Source organism: Manacus candei, unplaced genomic scaffold, assembly GCF_025592945.1.
Source record: "Manacus candei isolate 608988 ecotype Guabito, Panama unplaced genomic scaffold, ASM2559294v1 h1tg000076l, whole genome shotgun sequence".
NCBI lineage: Eukaryota > Metazoa > Chordata > Aves > Passeriformes > Pipridae > Manacus > Manacus candei.
In genome coordinates this window covers 10736999-10759899 of record NW_026138124.1, presented here as the reverse complement: position 1 = coordinate 10759899, position 22901 = coordinate 10736999, and the positions used below count along the sequence as shown (strand labels likewise).

General features: G+C 59.2%; 1 protein-coding gene across 1 annotated transcript; it reads right to left on the bottom strand.

Annotated features, from left to right (window-relative positions):
* Window positions 1–1222: 1222 nt before the first annotated feature.
* CUEDC1 (CUE domain containing 1) lies at window positions 1223–21409 on the bottom strand. The gene is made up of 11 exons (XM_051809429.1): window positions 21305–21409; window positions 8790–9251; window positions 8183–8310; window positions 7374–7500; window positions 5791–5974; window positions 4930–5013; window positions 3928–4017; window positions 3096–3189; window positions 2828–2886; window positions 2434–2504; window positions 1223–2231 (listed from the first exon to the last, which is right to left on the bottom strand). Exons 2-10 carry the CDS (start codon window positions 9078–9080, stop codon window positions 2437–2439), a joined length of 1125 nt encoding a protein of 374 aa, XP_051665389.1. The 5' UTR covers window positions 9081–9251; window positions 21305–21409; the 3' UTR covers window positions 1223–2231; window positions 2434–2436.
* Window positions 21410–22901: the final 1492 nt, after the last annotated feature.

Below are 22901 nucleotides of genomic sequence, written 5' to 3'. Positions count from 1 at the left end.
CGGTGCCTCGCTGCCTCAGCCCTCCCGTGACCAACTCCCGCTCTGGGAGGGCAGAATTCCCTTCCCGCCAGAGCCTGAGCACCCGCCCGGCTGCCGCTGCTTCCTGCGCTCATGGAAACTTCGCCGGCAGTGCAGCCCTCGGTAGCCGAGAGGCGCTGGAACTGGGACAAGCTGATCCGGTTCCAAGCTTGATTTTCTTCCAAATATGCAGAGCTGCTTTGGACTGGGAAGGGGTAATGGCAGCCTCCTATGGCCCCAAGGGCCAGCAGAGGGTAAGCAGGGAGCCCCTCCTTCTCTCCACCACTCTCAGGCTGGGAATGAAAGTCCCACCCAGGGAGTAAAGGATTTTCTGTTCCCAGATTCACACTTAGGCCCCTTGCACCCTGAGCCAGGAGGGGACACGCTCCTCCAGAGCCCCATCCTGCCCTGCAGGGTGCAGAGCAGCCCGAGGCACAGCTGGGCACACCACAGGGAGCAGGCGGCTCAGAGCCCTGCCCCTGGCACGGGATGGCTCTAACCTGTCACCAGGCTGCCATGACTCGGGACATGCTCCTCAATCCTTCCTTCGAAAGCAAAGGAGCAGACACCAAAGCTGGGATTTGCTGCTCTGATTTCAGGAACTCAAAGCTCGTTGGTATCCCAGGGCACTCCCAGCCCAGCACATCCTGCCCTCACCCTTGGCACCCCGGGATTCGTCTGAGTGCCAGTGCTGCAGGAGCGTTTACTTTGAGCTAATGAGACACTACCTGGACCCTGCAGCCACAGACAGCCGGGAGCAGCCCCTGCCCTGGCCAGGAACCAAGAGCAAGTGAAGCCCGTGGTGCCCCCGATGCCTCCACGCTGCGAGGGGCGACAGCAGCGCTCAGCAGGTGCAGCGGCTGCTGCGGGGGGAATCTTGGCGTCCACTTCAAAGGCACGCGGGCTCCGCTGGGACTGAAGAGGAGCCTGCCGGGAGCCAGCGCCTGCAACAGGGACTTTTGTTACCAAACCCCGAGGAGAGGCAGGGAAAACAGTTGCGTGAGTGTTTGATGGCTGGGGCTTCTGCGTCTGCCGCCTTCGCAGCTCCAATCCTGCAACATTTGTGCCGGTTCGCGGGAGCCAGAGAGTGAAACAGGCACGTCTAGAGCCACCTCCTGCATTTGGCAGGGAATGCTGTGCCGATAGAGGAGGAGAAAATGTGCTGGCGGGAGCGAATTCTGCCTTTACGCTCGTCACTCGGTACTTACACAGCGAAGGAATTTGTTTATGTAATTATTTTTAGCCTGACAGCATCTCCGAGAGCTGCAGCGATTCCGGCGCTGTGGGCACGAGGAAGGGGCTCTGCTCCTGCCCCACAACAGATCCGGCAGTGCCCCCAAGCCCTTGTACAAACTCTCCATGCTGAAAACACCTCCACCAGTCTTGCAAACACCCAGCTCGGGCTCTGCCTCTCACCCACAGCGGGGGCATCCCTTAAGCTTCCAGGCTCCAGGACCACCCCCGGCACCCCACACCCCGTGGGACGTGTCCTGCTCCGTCAGTGAGGGTTAAACTGGTGCAAAATCCAGCCCTTGGTGCTGCCCCGCGGCGGCACAAAGCGTCCCAACTTCAAGGCAGTTGTAGCAATGCCGAAGGCAAAGGTTTAATTCAAAGTGAAACGCCTAGGAAAAGAAGGCCTTTCCTTTATAAACAATTTATATTATTTGACTATTACCTGATCTGAATCTCTGCTCATTACTCCTAGCAATAATAGACAACGGCTGTTAGCTTCCCTTTCTCACGTGGTTTTTGTTCCAGTGTGCGCAGAGTGAAGTTGCATCAGACCACTACAGATATGTTCAGGAGTGCTCCGGCCCAGCAGACCCCACGTGTGAACGGATCCTCGTTAGTACGACTGATTTCGTTCCTCCTGCAACGCTGCTCGGACCGGGAGAGCAGGCGGGCCTGCTCCTCCCCAGCCTGAGCTCCACTGGCTCCTCCACAGCCGCTCGCAGCAGCTGCTCTCTTTTTTTTTTTTCCTTTTTTTTTTTTTCCTTTTTGGCTGATTTTCTGGATAGAAAACGTTGTTTTCAAACCGCCGGTAAGAAAACGTTGTGCCTCGCTTCAATACTTGTACTTCTGAGGAGCACAGCAGCGGAGGGGGAACAGCCAAAATCTGGGTGATTTGTTTGGGTGGGTTTTTCCTTTTTCAGCCATCTCCTCGTGAAGCCTCCTGCACGTCCTGTGCCAGCAAGAAACCCCAGTGCTGGGACCTGCTGGGAGGGGAAGGGGAGGGAAGGAGAACAGCACGTGCTCAGCCTCAGCTGCACCACGACCAGCACCTGGGGCTGTTACAGCCACGGCCACTGATGTCCCCACCCTGACACAGTCTGGACCCACCCAGGGCATGCAGCCTCTCCTCCAGCCAGGACAGATGGATGGGACCATTCACACACATCCCCAGGTGTCTCTCACCATTTACTGCCCTTCCTTCAGCGTCTCCTCCTCCTCCCGGAGCTGTTGCCTCCGTGCTTGGAAGTCTTCTTCTGAAAGGCAGAGGCAGGCAGGGGTTGGAGCCACCTCCACACCAGGACACCTCCACTGCACCACGGTCCCAGCCCCAGTGAGGTGCCCTAGGGGGAGGCAGCCCAGCCCCTGTCCCGGGGCAGAGATTTCCTTGCTCAGACAGACAATTCCCAGTAGGACACTGGGGTTCTCTGCCATAATTGAGAACACTGGAAGGGGGTTTTGGCCCACAGGGGTATTTCTGCCAGGTGGTCACACCTGGGCCATCCCCAGGGTGACCCGGGGCCGGGCACTGCAGGACGCAGCCAGCCACGCCCAGCACAGCACACCCAGCATTCCTTACCATATCCATGGCCTTCCACATCATCCAGGAGATTTGCTGTTGAAGCTGCCGTCCCCATCCTGCACCCTCCACTAAGGAAAACCAGCTGTGGGGCCGGGAGGTGGCTGTGGCACCACAATCACCCTTCCCATCCCTTCCCATCCCACGGCCCAGCCACGGGGCAGCTGGGGGGCTCCAGCCACACTGTGCCCTTGGGGAGCCCCCGGGAGCACCCGAGTGAGGCCCCTCCGACAGCCCTGGGCCCTCCCCTGGTTCCCTTTTAGGATACACCTGGTGCTTCAACAAGTGTTTTCTTTTTGATTTTCTCATCTTCGTCTTCTCGGAGAAGGCTCTGGCGAGTTCAAACAGCTTCTTGCGCGTGGCTGGAAGGAAGGAACTGGGTGAGGGTCTCACCCCAACACCTTCCCAAAGCTGCCACAGGGGAGGAGACAGGCAGGGCCAAGGTGTGAGAGCCACCCACAGCCCTGTAGTGATGCCCTGGGTTTGCCCGGGAACACCAGGAGTGCGCAAATCTGCCAGGCTTGGAGAGCGAGACAGGGATGCCTTGGCTCTGGTGGGAGGTGCTGATGTTTTAGCCTTGGGCTGGGATTTTCACAACCCAGACTGACCCACCCTTCCCCAGTGTCCCCACTGCCTGCAGCCCAGCCCAGGCTGCCCAAGGACCTGGGTCTAGTTTGAGGCGGGAGAAGCAGGTTGTGACTTTCCAGAGGAAAGGATTGGAAAAGGAAGAGTTACAGCAAACCCTTGGCTTGCTGTTCTAGGATTCACGCAAACCCTGGCCAGAAATTCCTCTACCCAACACCACCTGCAGCCTCCACTCTTGCCACAACCCACAGGTGCACCAGGGACAGATGGACAGTGCAGAACTGGAGCAGGACTCGGGTGTCCCTCTCTCACCCGCTCTGCCAGTGTCCAGCCCAGGAGCATCCTGCCACTGGCAAGGCCCAGGAGAGCACCACGGGGCAGAGATGCACCAGCCCATGGCTGTGAAAGGCAGGTGGAAACTGCTGCCACCTCTCCCCCTGCCTCCCCCACTCCCAGCTCCCCTCCAGCCCTCCCTGGCATCCCGCTGCCAGCACGGAGCCCGCACACCGACTCACATTTTCCCATGTGTTTCAATTTGTCTCGGAATAAGGCATCGTCAGACACGGCACCGCCGGCCTCGCTGGTTACAGAGGGGGCTACATCACCTGGAAGGCAAACATCTGGTCACTGGGAGTGTGTGATGAGGGGAGGCTCGAGACAAACCATTTCCATGAACCCGGTTCCATTGCTAGCAAAGCACAGCCCTGCCAAGAGCACAGCTGAGCCAGAGCAGGGGGGACGAGGGCACTGGCACACAGGGCTGGCTCTGGACAAGGGCCCTCTGCAGACACACCCCTGTGCTGGTGGGTGCAGATATGGGCCTGCAGCCCACCCTCGCTGTGATTCCCCCCCGAGTGGATGTAGGGTGAGCAGTGGCTCAGTCCCAGCACAGGCACCTCCCTCTGTGCTGCTCCAGGCCCAGTAGCTCCAAATTACCCTGGGCACTACCTGCACTCTGGGTATTGGATTGTGGTACCCAGGACAGCAGGGTCACCACATCAGGAGCAGGACTTCCAACTCGGTCAGGTGGACCAGAGACCCTCAGAGCCATGTCCCTGTGCCTGCTGGGCCGTGCCCCTTCCCCAGGTCCATGTGCCCAGCTGGAGCTCTGCCAGGCTGCCCTGCCACTGCGTCTCACCCGACCCTGCACGGGGCCATTGACAGACACCAGCTCTAATTCTGACTCTGGGCAGCTGCTCCCTCACCGAGGTTAATCAGGATTACCCGGGAACAGTCGTTATGCCTCCCAGGCACAATCCTCTGCTCCAGCTCAGGCAAGGGGGGACAGAGATGGACAGAGGCAGGATGCAGGAGCACCTCCACGAGGGGAGGGCAGGAGCACCCATTCCCACCGCACACCAGCTCCTCTCCTGTGCTGGGGGGGCAGCAGGGAGGGCTCAGCCCATTTTCTGCCCCCCCAGCCACTTTGGAGGCAGCTGGGCCCAGGGCTGGGAATGCAGGGCCTGAGGGGCATCCTACTGCAGAGGGATGATGCTCACATGTGCCTTGGAAGTTACCTGATAATACGGAGGAAAAACCAAAGTCGTTGCTGACAGCAACACTGCTTGACTTGGATTTTTTGGACTCATATTTCAATCGATCTGAAAAACAGAAAGCACAGTGCCTGCTCGATCAGACCCTCGGGGCAGAGCACGCAGCTCCCTCCCCTCTTCCCTCACGCCCCCGTGGCTGCCAAGGGACAGGCTGAGTGCAAGGGAGGGAGCTGGGGCTTCACTTCAGCAAGGTGACCACAAGCCCCTTGGTGGGAGGCAGCAGCAGAGGGTGGGATTGCTCCTCACCCAGCAGAGGAAGCCGCACCCACTGCGAGCACACGGCAGGCACACCCGTGGTTTTCCAGCCTCTGCAGTGAAGGTGCTGCCAAGACCCTGCAAACCTGCAAGGCCCCTCAGCTGGGGGGCTCAGAAGGAGGGGAAGGGCAGCTCTGTGATCAGGAGCAGTAAAACCACCCACACCCTCCCTCCCCATGGCACTGGACAAGCAACCAGCTCACTGGGAAGGAGTGTGGTGACAGGGAAGGAGCAGTCATGGGAAAACTGCTCTCCAGTCCAGGCCTGCCAGCACCTGGGGAGGGTGCACGGCCAGGGAGGGCTCAGAGGGCATTTCCAAAGCTCCTTGCTATGGATTCTGCTGGGCCCTGCCAGAGACACTGCAGAGAGGTGAGCAGGGGGAGGAGAGCCTTGTGGCAGGCGCTGAGCACCCGGAGCAGGAGCCCACCAGTGTGTGCAGGTCAGAGAACTCACCCCCAGTCTGGCCACATCCTGCACTGGCTCTGCTTTGGCAGGGCAATGCTGCCGGCAGCCAGTGTCAGAGGATGGGCACACACCCAAAAAGCAGAGGTTTCTGCAGGTGCTTCTCACCTCTCTCTAGGGCGAGGAGGAAATCCCGGTTCCTCTGGAGCTCCTTCATGAACTCCTCGTTCTGCAGGAAGAGCGCGATCCGCTCGTCCTCCAGGTACTGCTTCCAGCGCCGCTCCTGCTCCAGGGAGCCCTGGCCCCGCGGGATGAGCCCCCTCGACAGGGGCTGCCTGCAGCTGTGGGAACCCTGGGGGGAGGCAAACACGGCACAGGTCGGGTGGTGGTCTTGGTGCCCGGGGGTTCCAGCAGCAGTGCCTTGGGCTGCTTGGCATTTTGCTCCTGTTATACTTCACCCCCAGCCTGGACAGCCACCGACTGCTGCTCCCCAGCAGGTCCCTGGGACAGCACCATCCCCTCAGGATGGTGCTGCTGCAAAGGGAACAAAGGGGGACAGGGCATCACTGCCTCTGGCCACCAGGAAGGGGGATGGGATGGAAGGGACCGACATTCCACATGGGAACATCTCGGAGCCAGAAGTTCTCCTGTGCAAAGCACAAGCTGGCAGATTTTTAACTTTACACCGTGGGGTTGTGCTGCCACAGGCAAGAGAAGGGTCTCAGCCAGCACTGCTGCTTTTATTTCCCATCTAAAAGAGCAGAGTCTGCAATTTCCCGCTGACAAACGTCCCTGCGCGAGGCACGTCACACCTCGCACCTGGGGAGCAGCACAGCCCCACGCTGCAGCACAACCTCAGCCTTGCCTACAATATTTATCTGATTTGTAGCTGCTCCCAGAGAGCCATAAAAAGCAAAAGCACACAATTACCGGGGAAAGAAAAGGGCAGCTGCTCCTCTCCTCCCCCTGAGCCCAAATGAATTGGCACACTCCTATTCCCAGAAAGGTAATAGAGCCCACGAAGCTCAACTTGCAGGGCAATCGTTCATGAAAATGTGGCAGGCTGCCTTTGGAGCCGAAAAGGGAGGGAGGAGCAGGGTTTCTGCAGCCCCTCACCAGGCCAGGAGGGTGCTGGCCCCATTTAGTGTTAGCAAAGAGTCGAGAGACCCCTCAGACTGCAGCATGCCTGGCACTGAGCTGGAGGCCCAGCACAGTCTGTGCTGGGGCTGCTTGTTCCCCACAGGGTGCTGCCCGTTGCCTGTCCTGCTGCAGGCACCCAAACCTGGTGGCTTAAAAACTGCCATGAAGCACATGGGGACTCGAATTTCCCAGGGGCAAATCCTCTGGCTTGCACTAGCTTTTCCACCCAAGTTCCACTGCAGCAGCCCCCGAGTGCCCCAGCAGTGCCACTGGTCCTGCAGTGTTACTGGTCCTGCTGCTCCTCACCAGGGCAGCAGGTGAGATTTTCAAATAATTGAAAATACAAGGTGCGTATGGCAAGTGGCATTTCTGGCACTAATCACTGAGATAATGGCAGGAAAAATATGAAAGCCTCACTGAAAGACTCTCCTTTCACACCTTGCCCACTTTAGTCTTGCCTTGAAGACATGCTCCAAGTTTAGTGCACACCCAGTACCCAGATGCTTCCGGAGTGCTGGTGCTGCAGCTCAGGGTGGCTGAGGACAGGGGTCAGTGCTCCATGCCACACTGTGGAGCTGGGATGCAGGGCTGGAAAGGGGAGCAAGGCTCACCTGTGTGCTGGCTGTCTGCTGGGGCAGGATGCGGAGGAAATCCTCGGGGAGGTTGCCCAGGAGCGGCGGGTTCCAGTTCCTGTAGTGCCCGGGTGCCGGGGTGCTGCCAGGGCCCGGCACGTCCGTCCTGTGGGACAAGCACAGACTGTGTTTGTGGGCCCCTTTGGCGAGGGAGAAACCCAGCAACACCTGCCACAGCAGCAGGGCACAGGGCCTGGCACAGCAGCGCTCGCCCAGCTCCACCAGCGCTCCTGGGAACCAGGAAACCCCAGCACACTTCCCTAACCTGTGGTGTTAGTGCCAGCTCTGGAGAGTGAAAGGCTTTCCTTGTGCAATTGGAATCTCTGGGAGCTGCATTTCAAGCCTTGCCCTGCAACTTTGCAGGCTGGGATTTCCTTCTCCTCCCTGTTTCACTCAGACTCCCAAAAACCAGCCTGGTGGAGCCCCAGCACTGCAGGGCCACAGACCCCAGGGCTCAGTGCCCTGGCTGCTGCCCCACACAGGGCCCGGCTGCCCAGCACCTGGTGTTTGTGAGCAGGGGCGAGCACTCCCCGCCCCCGGGAGCTCATTTTTGCCATTCCACACACTACCAGAGCAGCTTTCCAGGCCCCTCAGCTGTTCGTGTTTTAGGGCCTTGCAGGAATTTCCGAGCCAGCTGTGAGCTTCATTCATCTCCCTTGTCTTCATCCCACCCGACCCCAACAAAGTGGGGTCAGATACCCCATGCCAGGGCCAGCTGATGGCAGCCTGACCCCGGGAGAGGCACAGGGTGCACCAGGAGCAGGAGGGGTGTGGGGCTGGGGGCTCACCTGGGCGGGGGGGTGGGCGGCGCGCGGGGGTAGCGGCTGCTGAACGCCTGGCTCTCGTAGGCAGGAGGGGAGTAGACGGGAGGGGGCTCCTCATCCGAGCTATCCGGCTCCAGGGTCCGCTCCAAGATCTGCAGGGTGACAGGATGGGATGAGGGCAGGACAGGGAAATGCTCCTCAGTGGGCCAGGGCCCCAGTGCAGCAGCACTGACAGCACGGGCTGAATGACACTGCAGAGGATGGGGGCAACCTTGTGGCACTGGTCCCCTGCACCAAGGGGTTTGGGGGAGTTTGGAGGTGCTGCTCAAGGGATGAGCATGGGTGAGCTGGTCCTTGGGAGCACACAGCTCTGCAGAGTCCCTCTGACGGTAGCAAAGGGTCTTTGTTGGGTTTTGGGGTAGGAGGGAGTAGGGAGAGCACCTTGGCTGGAGCCTCAAGCAGTGCCCCAGATGCACCAGGCAGGCTGTGTGCTCCAGACCAGCTGAACAGGCACTCGAACCTCTGCCTGCCTGCAGCAGCCGAGTAGCACCGTGCCTGGGCAGAAGGGAGGCAGGATGAGACTGAGGTGCCCACTCATGACAGCCCAGGCAGGGGAGCCCCCCCAGGTTACCTCGGGGGGGATGCTGTCCTCCGAGTCCGAGCTGTCGTCACAGCCGCTGCCGTCCAGGTTCATCTGCAGGAGCTGGTCGATGGTGGCGTCCACGGCGCCGTTGTTGGCCCTCAAGACACACTCAATGATGTCGTAGTCCATGTTGGGGAACATGGTCTTGAAGTCCTCCATGGCCTGGTTGAACTCCAGCCGCCGGACCTGCCTGGCGGGGCGGCTGTTGTTGAGCTCCTGGGCGGAGGAGCCGCCGCGGGAGCCGCCGTTGCTGCTGCTCCGGCGGAAGAGGCTCGTCATGGCGGGGCGGCTGCGGGGGCACGGTGGCCACGGTGCTGCTGCGCCCACCGCCCTCCTCACGGGGGGCTGCCCCGGCGGCCAGCGGGGACCATGGGTGGGCTGCGGGGGTCCCGCTCCCCGCGGCCGGCGGCTCCGCGGGTCAGCCCCCGGCGCACTGCGGCATCCTCCCACCTGCGGGGAGAGGGGAGAACATCACCCACGGCACAGCACCCTGAGACACCGCCGGGTCCCCATCTCATCGAGGGACATTCAATCCGACCCATCCCGCTGCGCCCTCGTGGGACTGTCCCATCCCTGGCACGCCGGAGCGTGGATGTGCCACGCCGGGGGCTGTACAAACAAAAGGCAAGGCAAGAAAAATGGCATTACTTCCACTGCCGAGGGCTGCCCAGATTTAACATTTCCACGCTTGACATGTATTTATAAACATGGTAAAATCGCTCTTTAAAATAAAACATGGAGTCAGCTCAGAGAGTGTCAGAGCAGGGGGTAAAATGCTGTGCAGCACGGCAAAATCGACTCTTTGGAAAAGCCACCAAATCCAAGATTAACATTCACTTTAAAACCATAAACAGATTATACAGCTACTGCTTCTCGTTTGGAAATGCAGGGCCAAATTCAGTTCTGGATTAACTCCACTGTTGAAACAGAATTACCCCAGGAACACTTTTGATCCATAATATCATTTTCAAAGGCTTTTTCCTAAGCAGCAGGCAGAGAGTTCAGGATAACTGTCCCTAAATGGTACTTAATGCAGAAGAACGTGCCAAGCACATTTCTTAGCGAAACAGGGTATAATCAGATTCTAAGCCATTAGGAGGAGCAGTCACCTCTGAAGGTCACTCGGGCTCTGCCCTGCCCAGAGCCAGGCCTTGTGTGACAGCCACGTCCCCAGAGCTCGCCTGGCCTCAGTTCACAGCCCTGAGCTGCTCCAAGAGAGGCTTCCAGAGGCTACTGAGAGCAAAACACACTTGAAAAATGTGGGCAACTCAACGGGAACTCTGGGAGCAGGTTCACTTTTGCTGCGCTGGTTAACCCTGGCCTTCATCCCCAGGGACAGCGCTGCTCTGGCTCGGTACCAGAGGAATCACAGGGGATGATTCCTGCTCCTGCTCCGGGCACGCTCCGCTCTCCTTCCCCGGCTTTTTTGTAATCCTGAAGCATTTGCATCTGGATGCACCAACAGCAGCCCTGTGCAAACACCAGCACCAGCACCCGACCAGACCCTGCACCTCGGCCGAGGGTCCCTGGGCTGAGCACAGTGCCACAGGGCCTCCATCCAGGGCCACCTTCCCATGGCATTTGTTCGCCCCGCGGGACAGGACCTGTGGAAAAGCAGCAGCAGCTTCATTGCCGGGCACGAGGGGCCCCCAGCTCGCTCCAGCTCACTGATAGTATCCATGTAAGTGACCACTCAGCCAGGAACTGTCTCCATCGCGCTGTTGCACTCTGTCCCCGGGATCTGCTCCGGCTTGCAGGAGCCAGGCACGGAGCAGGGACAATTCCGACAGCTCTGCCCGGCTCTATTCACCGAGGACAAATAAATCCGCTGGAGTCAATTAATAAAATGCTGCTGCTCGGTTCCTCCTCCGCTCCCCTGACTCACTCCCAGCAAAGAGCCCGGCATTGTTCACACCTCTGGAATTATACTTTAATTGCAATATTGCATGGCTGGTTTAGTCATGTATTAAATTGAGTTGTAACACATTCACAGGGTACACACCTCCTTAAAAGATTTGGCTGCTCCAAGAGGATGGTGAAAGAGCCTGGACACCCAGGAAAACACAGCTTGTACAGAATACACTGCAAACACACACACGATCCACGTACAGAGATGAGAGTCTCTGTGGAGAGCTGCTGGCTCAGAAATGCCATGCCAGCCCATAAACCTCCAATAGCAAAATCAGCCCCCAAAATCAGGCTGGAAATCCCTAGGTCTCTTTAAAAATCATCAAATCTATAAAGTAACAAGGAGCATCTGTGGCTGGAGGGGTCTTTGTCTTCCAGCATTTGTCTTTGAGCGTGTATTTAAGGTCTTCCCTGTGACCATGAGGGCCACAACCATGCTAGGCGTTGGCAATCCCCCTGCCATCCCTCTGGACTTCTCCTGATGCCAACAGCTCTGCTCTGGGGAGGTGTTAGTGAACACTGCATGAGAGTCTGGAACAACTCTCTGGAAGTGTTGGATAGCGTGACTGAGCACGACAACGTGCCGAGCAACAGAGAGCTTCTGGTCAGAAGATGAACGAAATCAGGGATGGGGACAAGATATTTATACACCAAAAAGGCTCTGCTGAACATCTGGCTTCAAACAGTCCCGAGGGAATGCGCTGCTGGGACCTTCCCAGCCCTGACATACACCCTGGGGGTTGGGGTTCGCAGGGGCTGCTGCAAAGGACACCTTTGGCAACACAGAGGTGTAGCTGGTGCCCCCAGCACAGACCAGGGCAGCTCCACGTGCCCTGTGGGCAAACACCACCGTGGGCAGAGGTGACAGTGGTGAAACACCACAAATGAAGGCTTTTAAGTCCATTTTTTAAAGTCCTGCTGCTAATCCAGAGAAATGCAAACCACTACACCAGCATGAGGAAAAAATCCAGGGAAAAGCAAGTCCCCTCATTGGCAGGAGTTGACTTAAAAGATCAGCTGGTAGTTGTATTCCAAGGATCCTCCCCAGTGCCTGCGTGCCTGCAACAGCATGTTCAGGTGAGCAATGGGGAGGGCAGTGGGACCCCCAGGGAAGGGGCTCAGCACGCTCCTGGCCCTTATTGCTGTGATGTCAGTGAGGGGCTGGGAAGATGCCAGGAAAAACAAAATCCTTTCGATTTCCCAAAAAAGGAAAGAAGCAGCTGGTGTCTGACTGCAGCCCAGGCATGAGCACGGGTGTGCTCGGGGCACGGGCTGGGCTCCTCTTCACCCTGTGCCCCCATCTGCAGAATGGGGCTGTGATGACTCGTTTGGCTGCTGCCTGATCAACTTTCTTCCCGCTTGAAAACAGCTCTCGCCCTGTTTTCCTGCAGGAAGGCCCCTGAATGCTGTTATTCATTCACCCAAACCCGGGCACAGGCGTAATCCTTCACCCTTCTGCTGCGCCCATCACAGGAGGAGCTTAAAGGCTTTGCAAGCTCCGGGTGCATGTCCCTGTCCACGGGTCACAGGGAGAGGCGAGGTGGCAGCAGGGACACTGCTGGGGCTGGCACTGCCCCTGTGCCCCCCACCAGCCCCAGTAGCATGGCCTAAATCCTCCCCTCCTGGCAGGGCACCGGCAGTGCCCAGTCCTGGCTCGCCCTGGGGACAGAGTGGCAGTGCCCAGCTGAGCCACCTCTGCATCCAGTGGTGGTGGCTGTCCCAGCACTGACCTGCACCATGGGGAAAATGCCAGGTGACATCCCAGTGCCAGCTCTTCCACTGCCAGCCCCACAGGAAGGGCTGCCTTGATGCCACGTCCACACCAGCTTTTATCCAAGTGCCTCTGTGCTCCGGGATGGGGCTGGTACTGAAAATGCCCAGGCAGGTTTTGGTATCACCACGAAGCCAGGACAATGTGGGATGCTCTCCCACAGACCTCTATGGCTGCAGGCTGTGCTCAGGCACCAGCACACCTTTGTGTGCAGCTCCTGCCCCAAGCTCACCACTTAAAACCAGAAAATGCAACCAAACACAAGCTGACCTTGGGAAGAGGCTCCCCTGTGCCAGCCCAGGGCTGCACCCAGCTCTTCTCCCACCCAAGCTGCCAAGAACTTGCACAATTCAGATCAGAGCCAGAGCCAAGAACGAGACCTCACAGCCAGGAGGAACCCTCAGTGTGGCTCATGGGGAGGGATAATGCTCACAGCCTGGGGGCACATCCTCCTGCCTGGGCACTCGGTACCTCCCAGAACTGGGCTTTTCCCATGGAGGGGTGGCCCAAGGGGCCGTGGGCACAGTGCAAGGAGCACAGGCTGCCTCCCGTCAGCCATCCGGGAGCGGTGCAGAGAGCAGCTGGATAATCCCGGGGGTGGGTCAGACCGGTAATGTCATGCTGGAAAGAACAGTTGCTGGGCTCTGTGAGGAACACAGCCCGGGCCGGGGAGCCAGCAGCTGGAAAAGCACTGGGACTGATCGCTCGCAGCCCTCACCGCTCGGGGAAGAGCCTTGGCACCAAGTGCAAACGAGAATATTCCCTTCCCCAGTGTCTGCTGCGGCTCAGACAGCAGATGGGATTGCTCAAACACCGCTGAGCCAGCCCGGCCCCTCTTCCCCTGCTATTGCCACGCTGTGTTTGCAGATCATCCCTGAAAACACGCCGGAGCTGTGAGCCCCGTCTGCAGCCAGGATGGGGGGGATCCCCAAGCACTGGTTCCCCCCAGCCCAGCACTCCCCAGCTCCCCCAGGGCACCCATCACACGGCAGCTGCAAGCCCAGGCCTGTGGTGCAGAGCAGAAGCATTTCCAAGCACAGGATTATCTGGAGACAAGGGCTGACAGCCCCCCCAGCTCCTGGAGGGAACACTCTTGGAGGAAGTCTCAAAACTAGGGATGTTAAACCAGAAATAATGGTTCTGGCCAGAGCAGATGTGCTGAGCTCTGCTGCAGCCAGGCTCCTGAAAAGGGATTGCTCAATATGGGAACAAGAAGTCTGGGAACTGTTCAGCAGCTGCAGGTGTGACTATAATGGGATTGAAATTGGGATGAAAAGTAAAGGATCAGGAACAAAAATGATACCAGTGCCTAACAGCAAACTTGCAGGATGAGGCCCTCTCAGTCTCTCCCAAATCACCTTCCTCTCCACCTCAGGGGATGCTGAGCACCCCTCCTGGGCCTGCAGCCTGGGAAAATTGCCTGCCAGCAAATCCTTTTTCACGGAAACAAATAAGCACCTGAGGATTCCCTTTAATACTTGTTCTACTGCATATTAAAATGGCTGGGTTTAAGCCCTTTTCAAAGGCAAAAGCAATCAGGGAGGCGAGCATAAGTAAGCCCTGCTTGGGAACCTGTGCAGCACATACCTCTCTGCAACAGGAGATTCCCCTCTTGGCTCCGAGAGCAGCGATTGAGAGCAGAGGAGCCAGGAGAGCCATGGAGTGATCCTGGTTCCAACACTGGGCACTGGCAGCATTCCTGCTCAGGTGCTCTCACCTGATGGCTTTGCTGGGGAGCCCATGGCCAGACCTGCACTCTGAATGCTCCACATCCACGTTTCAGAGAAGCAGTGCCTGCTGCTGCCTTGGGACACCCACTGCTCTCCCAGCCGTGCTGGCCATTCCCTCCTTCCAGACAGATTTATGGGAGCCCTTTGTGAGCTGACCAGATGTCAGCCCTCCACAGCACCCAGCTGGCTCCTAAACCAAGGACACCCGGATAAAACCTGGGGGACACACTCAGCTGGGACAGAAGAGCCAAGCAGGGCTACACGGGGGACCCCTTGCCCCCCCAGAGCAGCACCCACCTTTGCCCTGCCAGTGTGGGGGTGCAGCAGGATCTGCAGGGCTGCCAGGGGGTCCTGGTGCCCCCAGCCCTCTCTGCCAAGCAAGGCAGAGCCACCCGCTGCCCCTCGGCATTGTGCTGCTAATCCCTGGCTTTCACAGGTTTTCCATGCCAGGACCACAGCCCCCCCCAGACTAAGCCTACATTAATGAGGTAGAACTAGATCCTCATCCAAAAAGTCGCCTGCCTTGCGAGGCCGCCTTGCACTGGTTTCATTGAAGGTAATTTGATCTTGGTAGGACGACATTCCTAAAATAGTTGAGGGAATTCAAACATGAAATAAGGTTTCCAGGAAGGGATTAAAAAAAAAAAAAAATAGGTCAAGCAAGTGTGAGCGATTAAAGTGACCCGGCATCCCTTTGTACGGTTTAACTGCGTCTCTGTTCAACGCTATCTTGCATCAACGTGTAATAAATTAGATCCAAGAGGTTGCCCAAAGCAGGGAGGCTGATATAAGATTATTCTGGGAGGTGGCTGGTGTCGGTGACCTTTCCTCCTCCAGCTTTCACCGCCGACATCAAACACACGCGGCCCAGAGCTCGGAGCTCTGGAGCGGCGCACGCGACAGCGGCACGGCCGGAGCCAGCGCTGCCCCCGTCCCACGGCACAGCCCTGCACCCACCACGGACCCCCTGCCTCAGCCTACCCACCCCAAGCCTGGCAGGAGGGAAGCCCAGGACCCCCGTGCCCACCAGCGTCCCCCCGGCGCCGGCCGCCGTGCAAAGCCCTCGCGCCATATGTCACACAAACCCATCTTTAACTGCTTATCCCTCTCCTCCCTTTGTGCTCCCAGCTCGGCACAAAAGCCTCGGGAAGCAGCTGGGAGTGAAAGAAAATAAAAATTCCTGCGGAGACAAAGGTGTGTGACGTTCCCTGGGGCTGGGCTCGGGGCAGGGCGTGCTGAGGAGTCACTGCCAGGCAATTTTGGGGTTAGATTTGGGCAGAGAGCACCTAAAGGAGAGGGGGAGAAAACGAACACAGGCTGCGGGCAGGGCCAGCCCTGCTCCCTGGATAATTAGCATGGCTTATTCCCAATTGCTAATTTGCTGTTATAGGTCGAGGGTCACAGAAATTAAAGAACAGGACGGGGAAAAGGGAGAAAGAGCCTGAGTAGAGGCAGTCCTTTCCCCTCAAGCTCTTTACAGGAACATACTGGAATAGACTGGGATTAGACTGGGCTGACCCTTCTCCAGCCTGGTGCAGAGCATCTCTGCAGGATTTGGCCCTGGGCTTCCTACAAAGGCAGGGACAGGCAGGGACAGGCAGGGCAGCCCAGGCCCAGCCTCCAGCTCTCCTGCCGTCAGGGTTTAAGGGCCATCGCTCACTGTGCAAAGGAAAAATCCCGTATTGATTCACCCGAGGCTCCGGAGCACAGACCGCACGAGTTTCTATGGAAACAAAATTAGTGGAGTAAAACTCTCCCTGCCGGCACACGGTGAATTATTCACCAGGACAGGGCCCTGGCCAGAGGGGCTGCTGAGAAGATTTAAAGGTGATCACAGCGTGGCTGCCGTGATCCCCCTTCCCTTGGGGACCAAACCACAGGCAGGGAGGAGGAAAGGACCTGGGTTTCCACACCGTGTGTGTGGTGAGACCCACGAGGGATGTGGGAAGGTCCTGCACCTCCATCAGCACATCTGCAGCCTGTGGGGTCCCCGGGGAGGGAACAAGGGCTTCCCCCCTCCCAGCCCCTCACTACACAGCAGTGATTCATGGCACAAAGCCAGCACAGATGCCCCTGCCTGATGCCCTCCTGCCACACACTGGCCACCCCGTGGCCACCCATCCCTGGCACCCGGGATGAGGGCAGGACCGGCCGGGCCCCGCTCACCCCGCAGTGCCTCAGCACCATGCTCATCACTGCGAGCCAAGACCGAGGGGAAGAAAGGGACTAATTAAGTCACAAACAGAGGAGGGTTTTTTTTTATGAGTCACTAAGCCATATGGCTGATGTAGCTATCCCGGGAAAGTGCCGAGCCAACAATCCGGGCACTACCCTCCCTGTGCTGGGACACGGCGTCACACTGTAATTGCACCAGGCTTTTGTCCTCCCTCACGCAGGGTGACATTGCTCAGCAGAGGAGAACCTGCTTGAAAGGCTACACCTCACCAGGGACAGGTATTTAATTAACACCCTGCGTCAGGCCCCTCCTGCCAGCCTCCAGCACAGGCTGCTCCATCCCAGCACAGCACGGCTCATAGGGCAGAGAAAAGCCCTGAAAGGCAAAATATTGACTTTGCTCCTTTCCCTCTGCTCCATCACAGATATACATAGAAACTACATGGGACACTAACCTGGATTTGAAGCCAGGCCAGTGCTCAGAGAAGCTCTCAGTCTCCTCAGCAGCAGAATCACTCCTGCACCAGCACAGCCCTGTTGTGGGCAGTGAGGGGACCCAGACTCCCAGCAGTGGCTCTGCTTGCTGCTCACTTTGTCACCAACCATGTGCTGGGCTCAGCCACCCAAATGGCTCACATTCTTCTTCCAAATCCCATCTCATTTCTCTTTCATTCACTGGCCTGACAGTGGCAGTCACAAGTCAGGGAGGTTAAAAGCCACAAGGATTTTAGAAACAACAGTTTAGGCTCCAGGAGCTGGGGATCCTCCCCAAAGGCTGTCCCCTGTCACCACCACTGCCTTGCACGTGCTCCCAGTGACCCATCCCCTCACCAGGGCTGCAGCCGCCCTTCCCTCCACTTTCTGGAGATGATCTCCCTGTTTTCCCTTGTTCAGCCCTTCCAAGGACAGCGGCCAGGCTCCATCCCGGTGTGCTTGCGTGCCCAGCTGCGTGTGCCTTCCCTGGGGAAGTGAGAGCGAGGGCAGGGATCGACCAGCTGTCAGGCAGAAGGAAGAAATACCACTTCCAGGAGTCAGAGCTCATTTCCCAGCAATAAAAGCAGCTAAGGCTGGAGAAAAGCACCACTAATGGGGATGCACATCCCGCACCACTCCAGCTGCCGATAGGAAAGTACACAGGGGCTGCAACTTGGAAAAATAAAAGCCTGCAACAAGGGTTGGTTTAAAGCAGCACAGCCCCAGATTAGGCTCAGATTGGGCCATAAAGGATCTGCCATTCCCCACATGGATTATTGCTGTGGACGATGCCCTCCACGTGCCAACCTCGTCTCCCTGGCTCCCAGCTACAGCTCCTCCAGCAGATGGGAAAAGAAAACCTTGCTGCTTCCTCCCAGGGAGGGGAATTGCTCAGACAAGCATCTGCCCTTAACCGCTCTACTCTCCATCCTCCTCAGCCCCATTATCCCCCCTCCACCCACACACACTCTTCTGGGGACCTAAATGTCACCTAGAAATGAAGACCTGAAGAGTTTGTGCTTCCCAGAGTTACTGCTGGGTAGCTTTTACCTCCTTTTCCACCTATTTTTGCTGCACTTTGATGAGGAGGGTCCTCACCACTGAGCAGGCACTGCCTCCCCTCTGCCAGCTCCCACCTCCAAACAGGTGTGAGAAGGACAGTGTTACCTCCCCAGAACAACCCCTGAGATCCAGGCAGACTCCAGTGACCAGGATATGGCAGGGCCCAGCCTCGCCAGCCGTGGCAGGAGGGGACAGTTCCTGTGAGGCCATTACTCTGGGTTTTAAGACACTTGTTTGTTTGTTTGTCGCTGGGCAACCGAGAGGATGGAAAAAAATATCAATGTCATATTGTCACCTATGAGTCACCGCTCGGCACAGGTCGAGATGCCCCCGTCCCTCACTGCTGAGCGCGGGGCGGCCGGAAAGAGCCCCAGGCACCCCAAAAGCTGCTCAGCCCAGCTCCTGCTCCCTGCTCAGTCCTGCCCCAACACCTTCCCCGTTCCCACAGATGGGGACTCCAGTGGCCTGGGGACATCGGTGGCCCAGAGACATTGGTGGCCCAGGGACAACTTTCCGGGCCCTGGAAGGCGAGGCAGGAATTTGCATTCCTATTTGCATTTCCTAATTGCGCCTGCGGGTTTCCTGGGGCAGCGGCTGGCTCTGGTTTCCATGGCAGGTTTTGTGCGGACCCGAGAACCGAGGGAGGCACAAAGGGGCCACAATGGACCTGCCACTCACCCGCATCAAAGGCGGCCGGCGGGGCGGGCCGGGGGCACCGCGGACGGGGCAGCGCAGCCGGTGCCCCCCGGTACCGCCGGCACCGGGAGCCCCGGGGCAGGGAACGGGGTGTCTGTTGGCCAGCGCTCCGGGACTGCCGGAGCAGCGGTGGGGACACGCCACCGCTGAGGCTGCTCCACGGAGGAGCCGGGTCGCGGCCGCTGTCGCCCGCAGGCAGCAGCCGCCCCGCGCCCGTCGGAAGTGGTGCAAGAGCTGGACCCAGATGTTCCCCCTGTTCTCATTTCCTGTTATTTTCAGCCAGCTTTCCACCCAGCTGGGTGGGTTTCTTTCTCCTTCCAGTTTCCCTATCCACTCAGGGACTGTCTCGCCGTCCCGGCTGTCTCTCCCTGTCCCGGCTCCCCTCGCACGCTGCGGTGCCCACCCAGCCCCCGTGATGACCCCAGGGAACCGGCAGAACAGCCAAAACCGGGACCCAAACCCGGGAAAACCTGGTCCCAAACCGCTGCTGCAAGCCCAGGGCCACCGAGCAGAGGTGAGGCTCCAGCCAGCATCCCTCCACACCCCAGACACGGTGCCAGAGTTGCTGCCACCTTGGCCACACCACAGGAGAGGGACCCATCTCTGCTCTGCATACCTGCCAAGGGCTTGGGCAATTACTTCAAGCTTTTTTCTTATTTTATAGCTATCAATTACCATCATCATCGTTAACTCGTGCCACCCAAAAGCCTCCCAGCTCTGCCCACGAGCAGCCTGAGATGCGCCAGCGAGCCCACCCACAGGGTTACGGCAACAGCCCCCACCCACCCCGGGACTTCACCCTTATGGCACAGACCCCGGGCCCGAATGACCCTCCAGCTCCTCTCCCACTTGGAACATCAGTGCCCACAGCATCCCCTGTTATCTGTGCCCCCGCAGAGGGGGTTTGTGCAGGCAGATAAGCACTGAGTGCTCGCTCTCGTGCTGCTGCTCCCCGGGGCAGAGGGAACCACGGCACTGCCACCATGGCACAGCCACTCAGCCCCACCACGGACCCGGCTGGGGCAGCAGGTCAGGTGTTGGTGCGTTCTGTTTGTTTGTTTTCATTTGAAAACTCTTTTTAAATAAAATGCTGGAAAAGTCAAAGCTCTCCCAGGAACTTTGTGGCTGGGAAGAGGATGGGCACCTTTGACAGAAATGCTTCTGGCAATCAGAGGCTTCAGCACCGGAAAGGGGCTGTGGGCACCCAGGGATCACTGTGTCAGGCTCTGCTGGCATCAGGCACATCCTCACAAGGAGACAGGCACTGTCCAGGTGGTTGGATAACATAGTGGGAAAGGCCACATGTGCACAACAAGGAGCTGATGGCAGGGTCTCTGCCATAAGGACCACCAAAAGCTTCCCACTAACCACACCAACAGCACTGACCGATCTCCGCTCCCAGAGGGCTCCCCTGGGGTCTCGCTGCCCCGGTGCCATGCTCCAGCCAGCCACTTCCACAGGAAAACCTCAGTGAAAACCACAAAAAGCTTTGCAGCGGAGCAGATGCCACTCAGCCTGTGTTGTTAGAGATGGAGGAGGAGGTGAGGAAAGCCACAGCTTCCCCAGCCGTGGGGCAGCCCCATCAGCAAAGCCCCACTGGCAGCCTCAGGGGTCAGCCCAGGATGGCAGCTCTCCCACAGAAATCCTTATGGCTCCGGCCCCTGTGTTTGTTGTCAGTGGTAGCAGCAGGAGGAGGTGTGAGGAGGAGGTGTGACTCCACTGCTTTTTAAGAAAATAATAAAAGGGAGCCTTTCCAACCCGCCTGTGAGACAGACGGTGCGGGAGAGCGCTGCTTTCAGCTCTGACTTGCACGGGAGAGGCAGCTCCCAAACGCTTCCCCATCACCGTGTGCCCACAACCCATCGGCGGCAATTTCGGCGCTGGACGGGAACCCCGGGAGAGGAACAGCCTGGCAGGACAGTGCCCTCCATCCCTATGGAGGATGTGAGGTCTGGCTGCCCTGGGCACCCGAACGGGGGCTCACAAATGACCCCAGCAGGTGACCACCAACACCATGGCACGCCAGGGCCCTGCCGTTCCTGCACCAAGCCCTGACCCACCCGGCAGGGATGCTGGGGGTGTCGGGGATCTCGGGGATGTCGGGGTGTGAAGGGCGTTGCTCCATGAACCCGGGGACGGGGAGGATGTCCAGCAGCAGGAAGGCACCAAACCCAAACCCGCGGCGCACGGAGGGATCGCGCTCAGGGAGCAGCGACGCTCCGGGGCTGAGCGGGACGCGGGTCTTGCCCCCGGCCGGCTCTGCCGGCCCCACGCGGGGACGGGACCCTCACCCCACGCCGGGCCGGCGGGCTCGCCCCCCTCTCCCCCCCACCCCGCCCCGAGGGCTCCCCACGCGGGACCCTCCCGGACCCGGCGGGCGCGGGGCCGCGGCGGGGCCGGAGCGGCGGCGGGGCCGGGCCGGGGCTGCGGAGGGGCGGCCGGGCGGCTCCAACAGGCGCGGCCCCGGGCCCGGCCCCGCCGCCGCCGCCGCGGCCGCTCCGCCCGGGCCCCGGTGGAGGCCGAGCCGCCGCCGCTCTCCGGCCGTGCCCGGCGGGGCCCGCGCGGCCCCGGGCCCGACCCGCGCAGGCCGAGCGGCGCCGCCCGCCCCGGTCCGGCCCCGGCCCAGCCCGGCCCGGCCCAGCCCGGCCCGGCGCACAAAGAGCCCCGGCCCGGCCCGCCCCCCTTACCGGCGGTCGGCGCCGCGCTGCGGGGGCGGCGGCGGCGGGCGGCTCCAGTCACGCCGGGAACCATGGAAAGGAGCCGGGACGGGAGACGTACGTGGCGGGCGGGCGGGGGCGGCCGTGCCCGGCAGCGGGGGGCGGCGCGGCGGGGCCGGGGCCGGGGCCGGGGCCGGGCCGGGGGGAGCGGGGAGCGGGGCCGAGCCCAGTGGCTGCGGGGGCGGGGGGCGTGCGGGTCCCCTCGGGGCTGGGTCACCCCCCCGGGCCGGGTGTCCCCCCGGGAGCACCGAGGGGCGGCACCGCCCGGCCCCCGCCGCCTCCCGGGATGAAGCAGCCCTGACGGGGGCTGGGGGTCTCGGGGTCCCCCCGCTGTCCCCAGGCTTCCCTGGTACCCCCAGCCCTGGGGTCGGCATCTCCCACCCTGGGCAGCCTGTGGAGGGAGCAGTATCCCGAGGATGGATGGATGGATGGATGGATGGATGGATCCCATCTCTCCCGGCTCTCAGCCTCCTCCACACATTTGGAGTGTCTCAGGCTCCTGGAGCTTGGACCCCCAGTCCCGCGGTAAGGAAGAAGACATGCTACTGCTGCCCCATGGCTGAGCATCAGAGATGGGTTGTAACAGAGCATCACTTGAAGCACAGACAGAAAACAGCCGTATCCCATGTCCCGCGCTCCAGCTGACAGCTCAGGACGGGAAGTGATCTCGTCTTACAAGTTACAGGAGCCCGTTTACACAGGGCAGACACTTCCCCTTCCACAGAGACCAAAGCGAGACCATGAACTGCAGCAGGTCAGAGCCTCTGCTTCCCTCGTGGCTCTCCAAACCTCCCGGACATGGTGTGGGAGGAACCCACATCCCTGGGCACCACGGCCTCCACAGCACCCTGCTGCATCCGGCAAGGCCGCTGCCATGCACGTCTGTGGGTGCTGGAGCCCAAGCTCACATGTGGGATGGTCCAGGGCTCTGACAGGACAGCTCTCCATGCTGAGGTTTTTCCCACTGAATTGTTTCATCCATGTCTGGGAGCTGAGCGATCCTGGGTTAAGATCTGGAAGGCTCTGACAGGGAACTCAGAGATCGGTAAGAGTGGAAACACCGGAGGCAAACCTTTGGCCTTCAGTGTGTACGGAACATGTGCCACAACATTCTCTCCCCCAAGTTAACACAGACCAGACTCTTCCAAGGCACAGCGCCTTGCAGTGAGCTTTGGTGGCTGCAATCTCTTCCTAATCCAGGCTTGTTTCAGGGAAAACAGGCAGTTTTATATCCCTTTGATATGGGTCTTAGCTGCTAATGACACTAGGAAGTAAAAAGAAGTGGGAATAGAAATACACAACTACAAAGAATTAATAGTGAATGTAATTTTCAGCCAGTTCCAACGAAATTGGTTATTCCCTGAAAAACAAGCCTTGCACGGAAAACACAGAACACAAACGGTTTTGTCTTGACAGCTGGTGAGAACAACTAAGTGAAAAAGTGAATGGAATATTTCTGACTTCTCTGGACAACAAAAGGTTCCACACATTTGTAAAATGTCCTTTTTTTTACTAAATGGGTTGGTTGGGAGGCAGGGACTGTAAATGCTCTGGAGGAAAGCAGAGG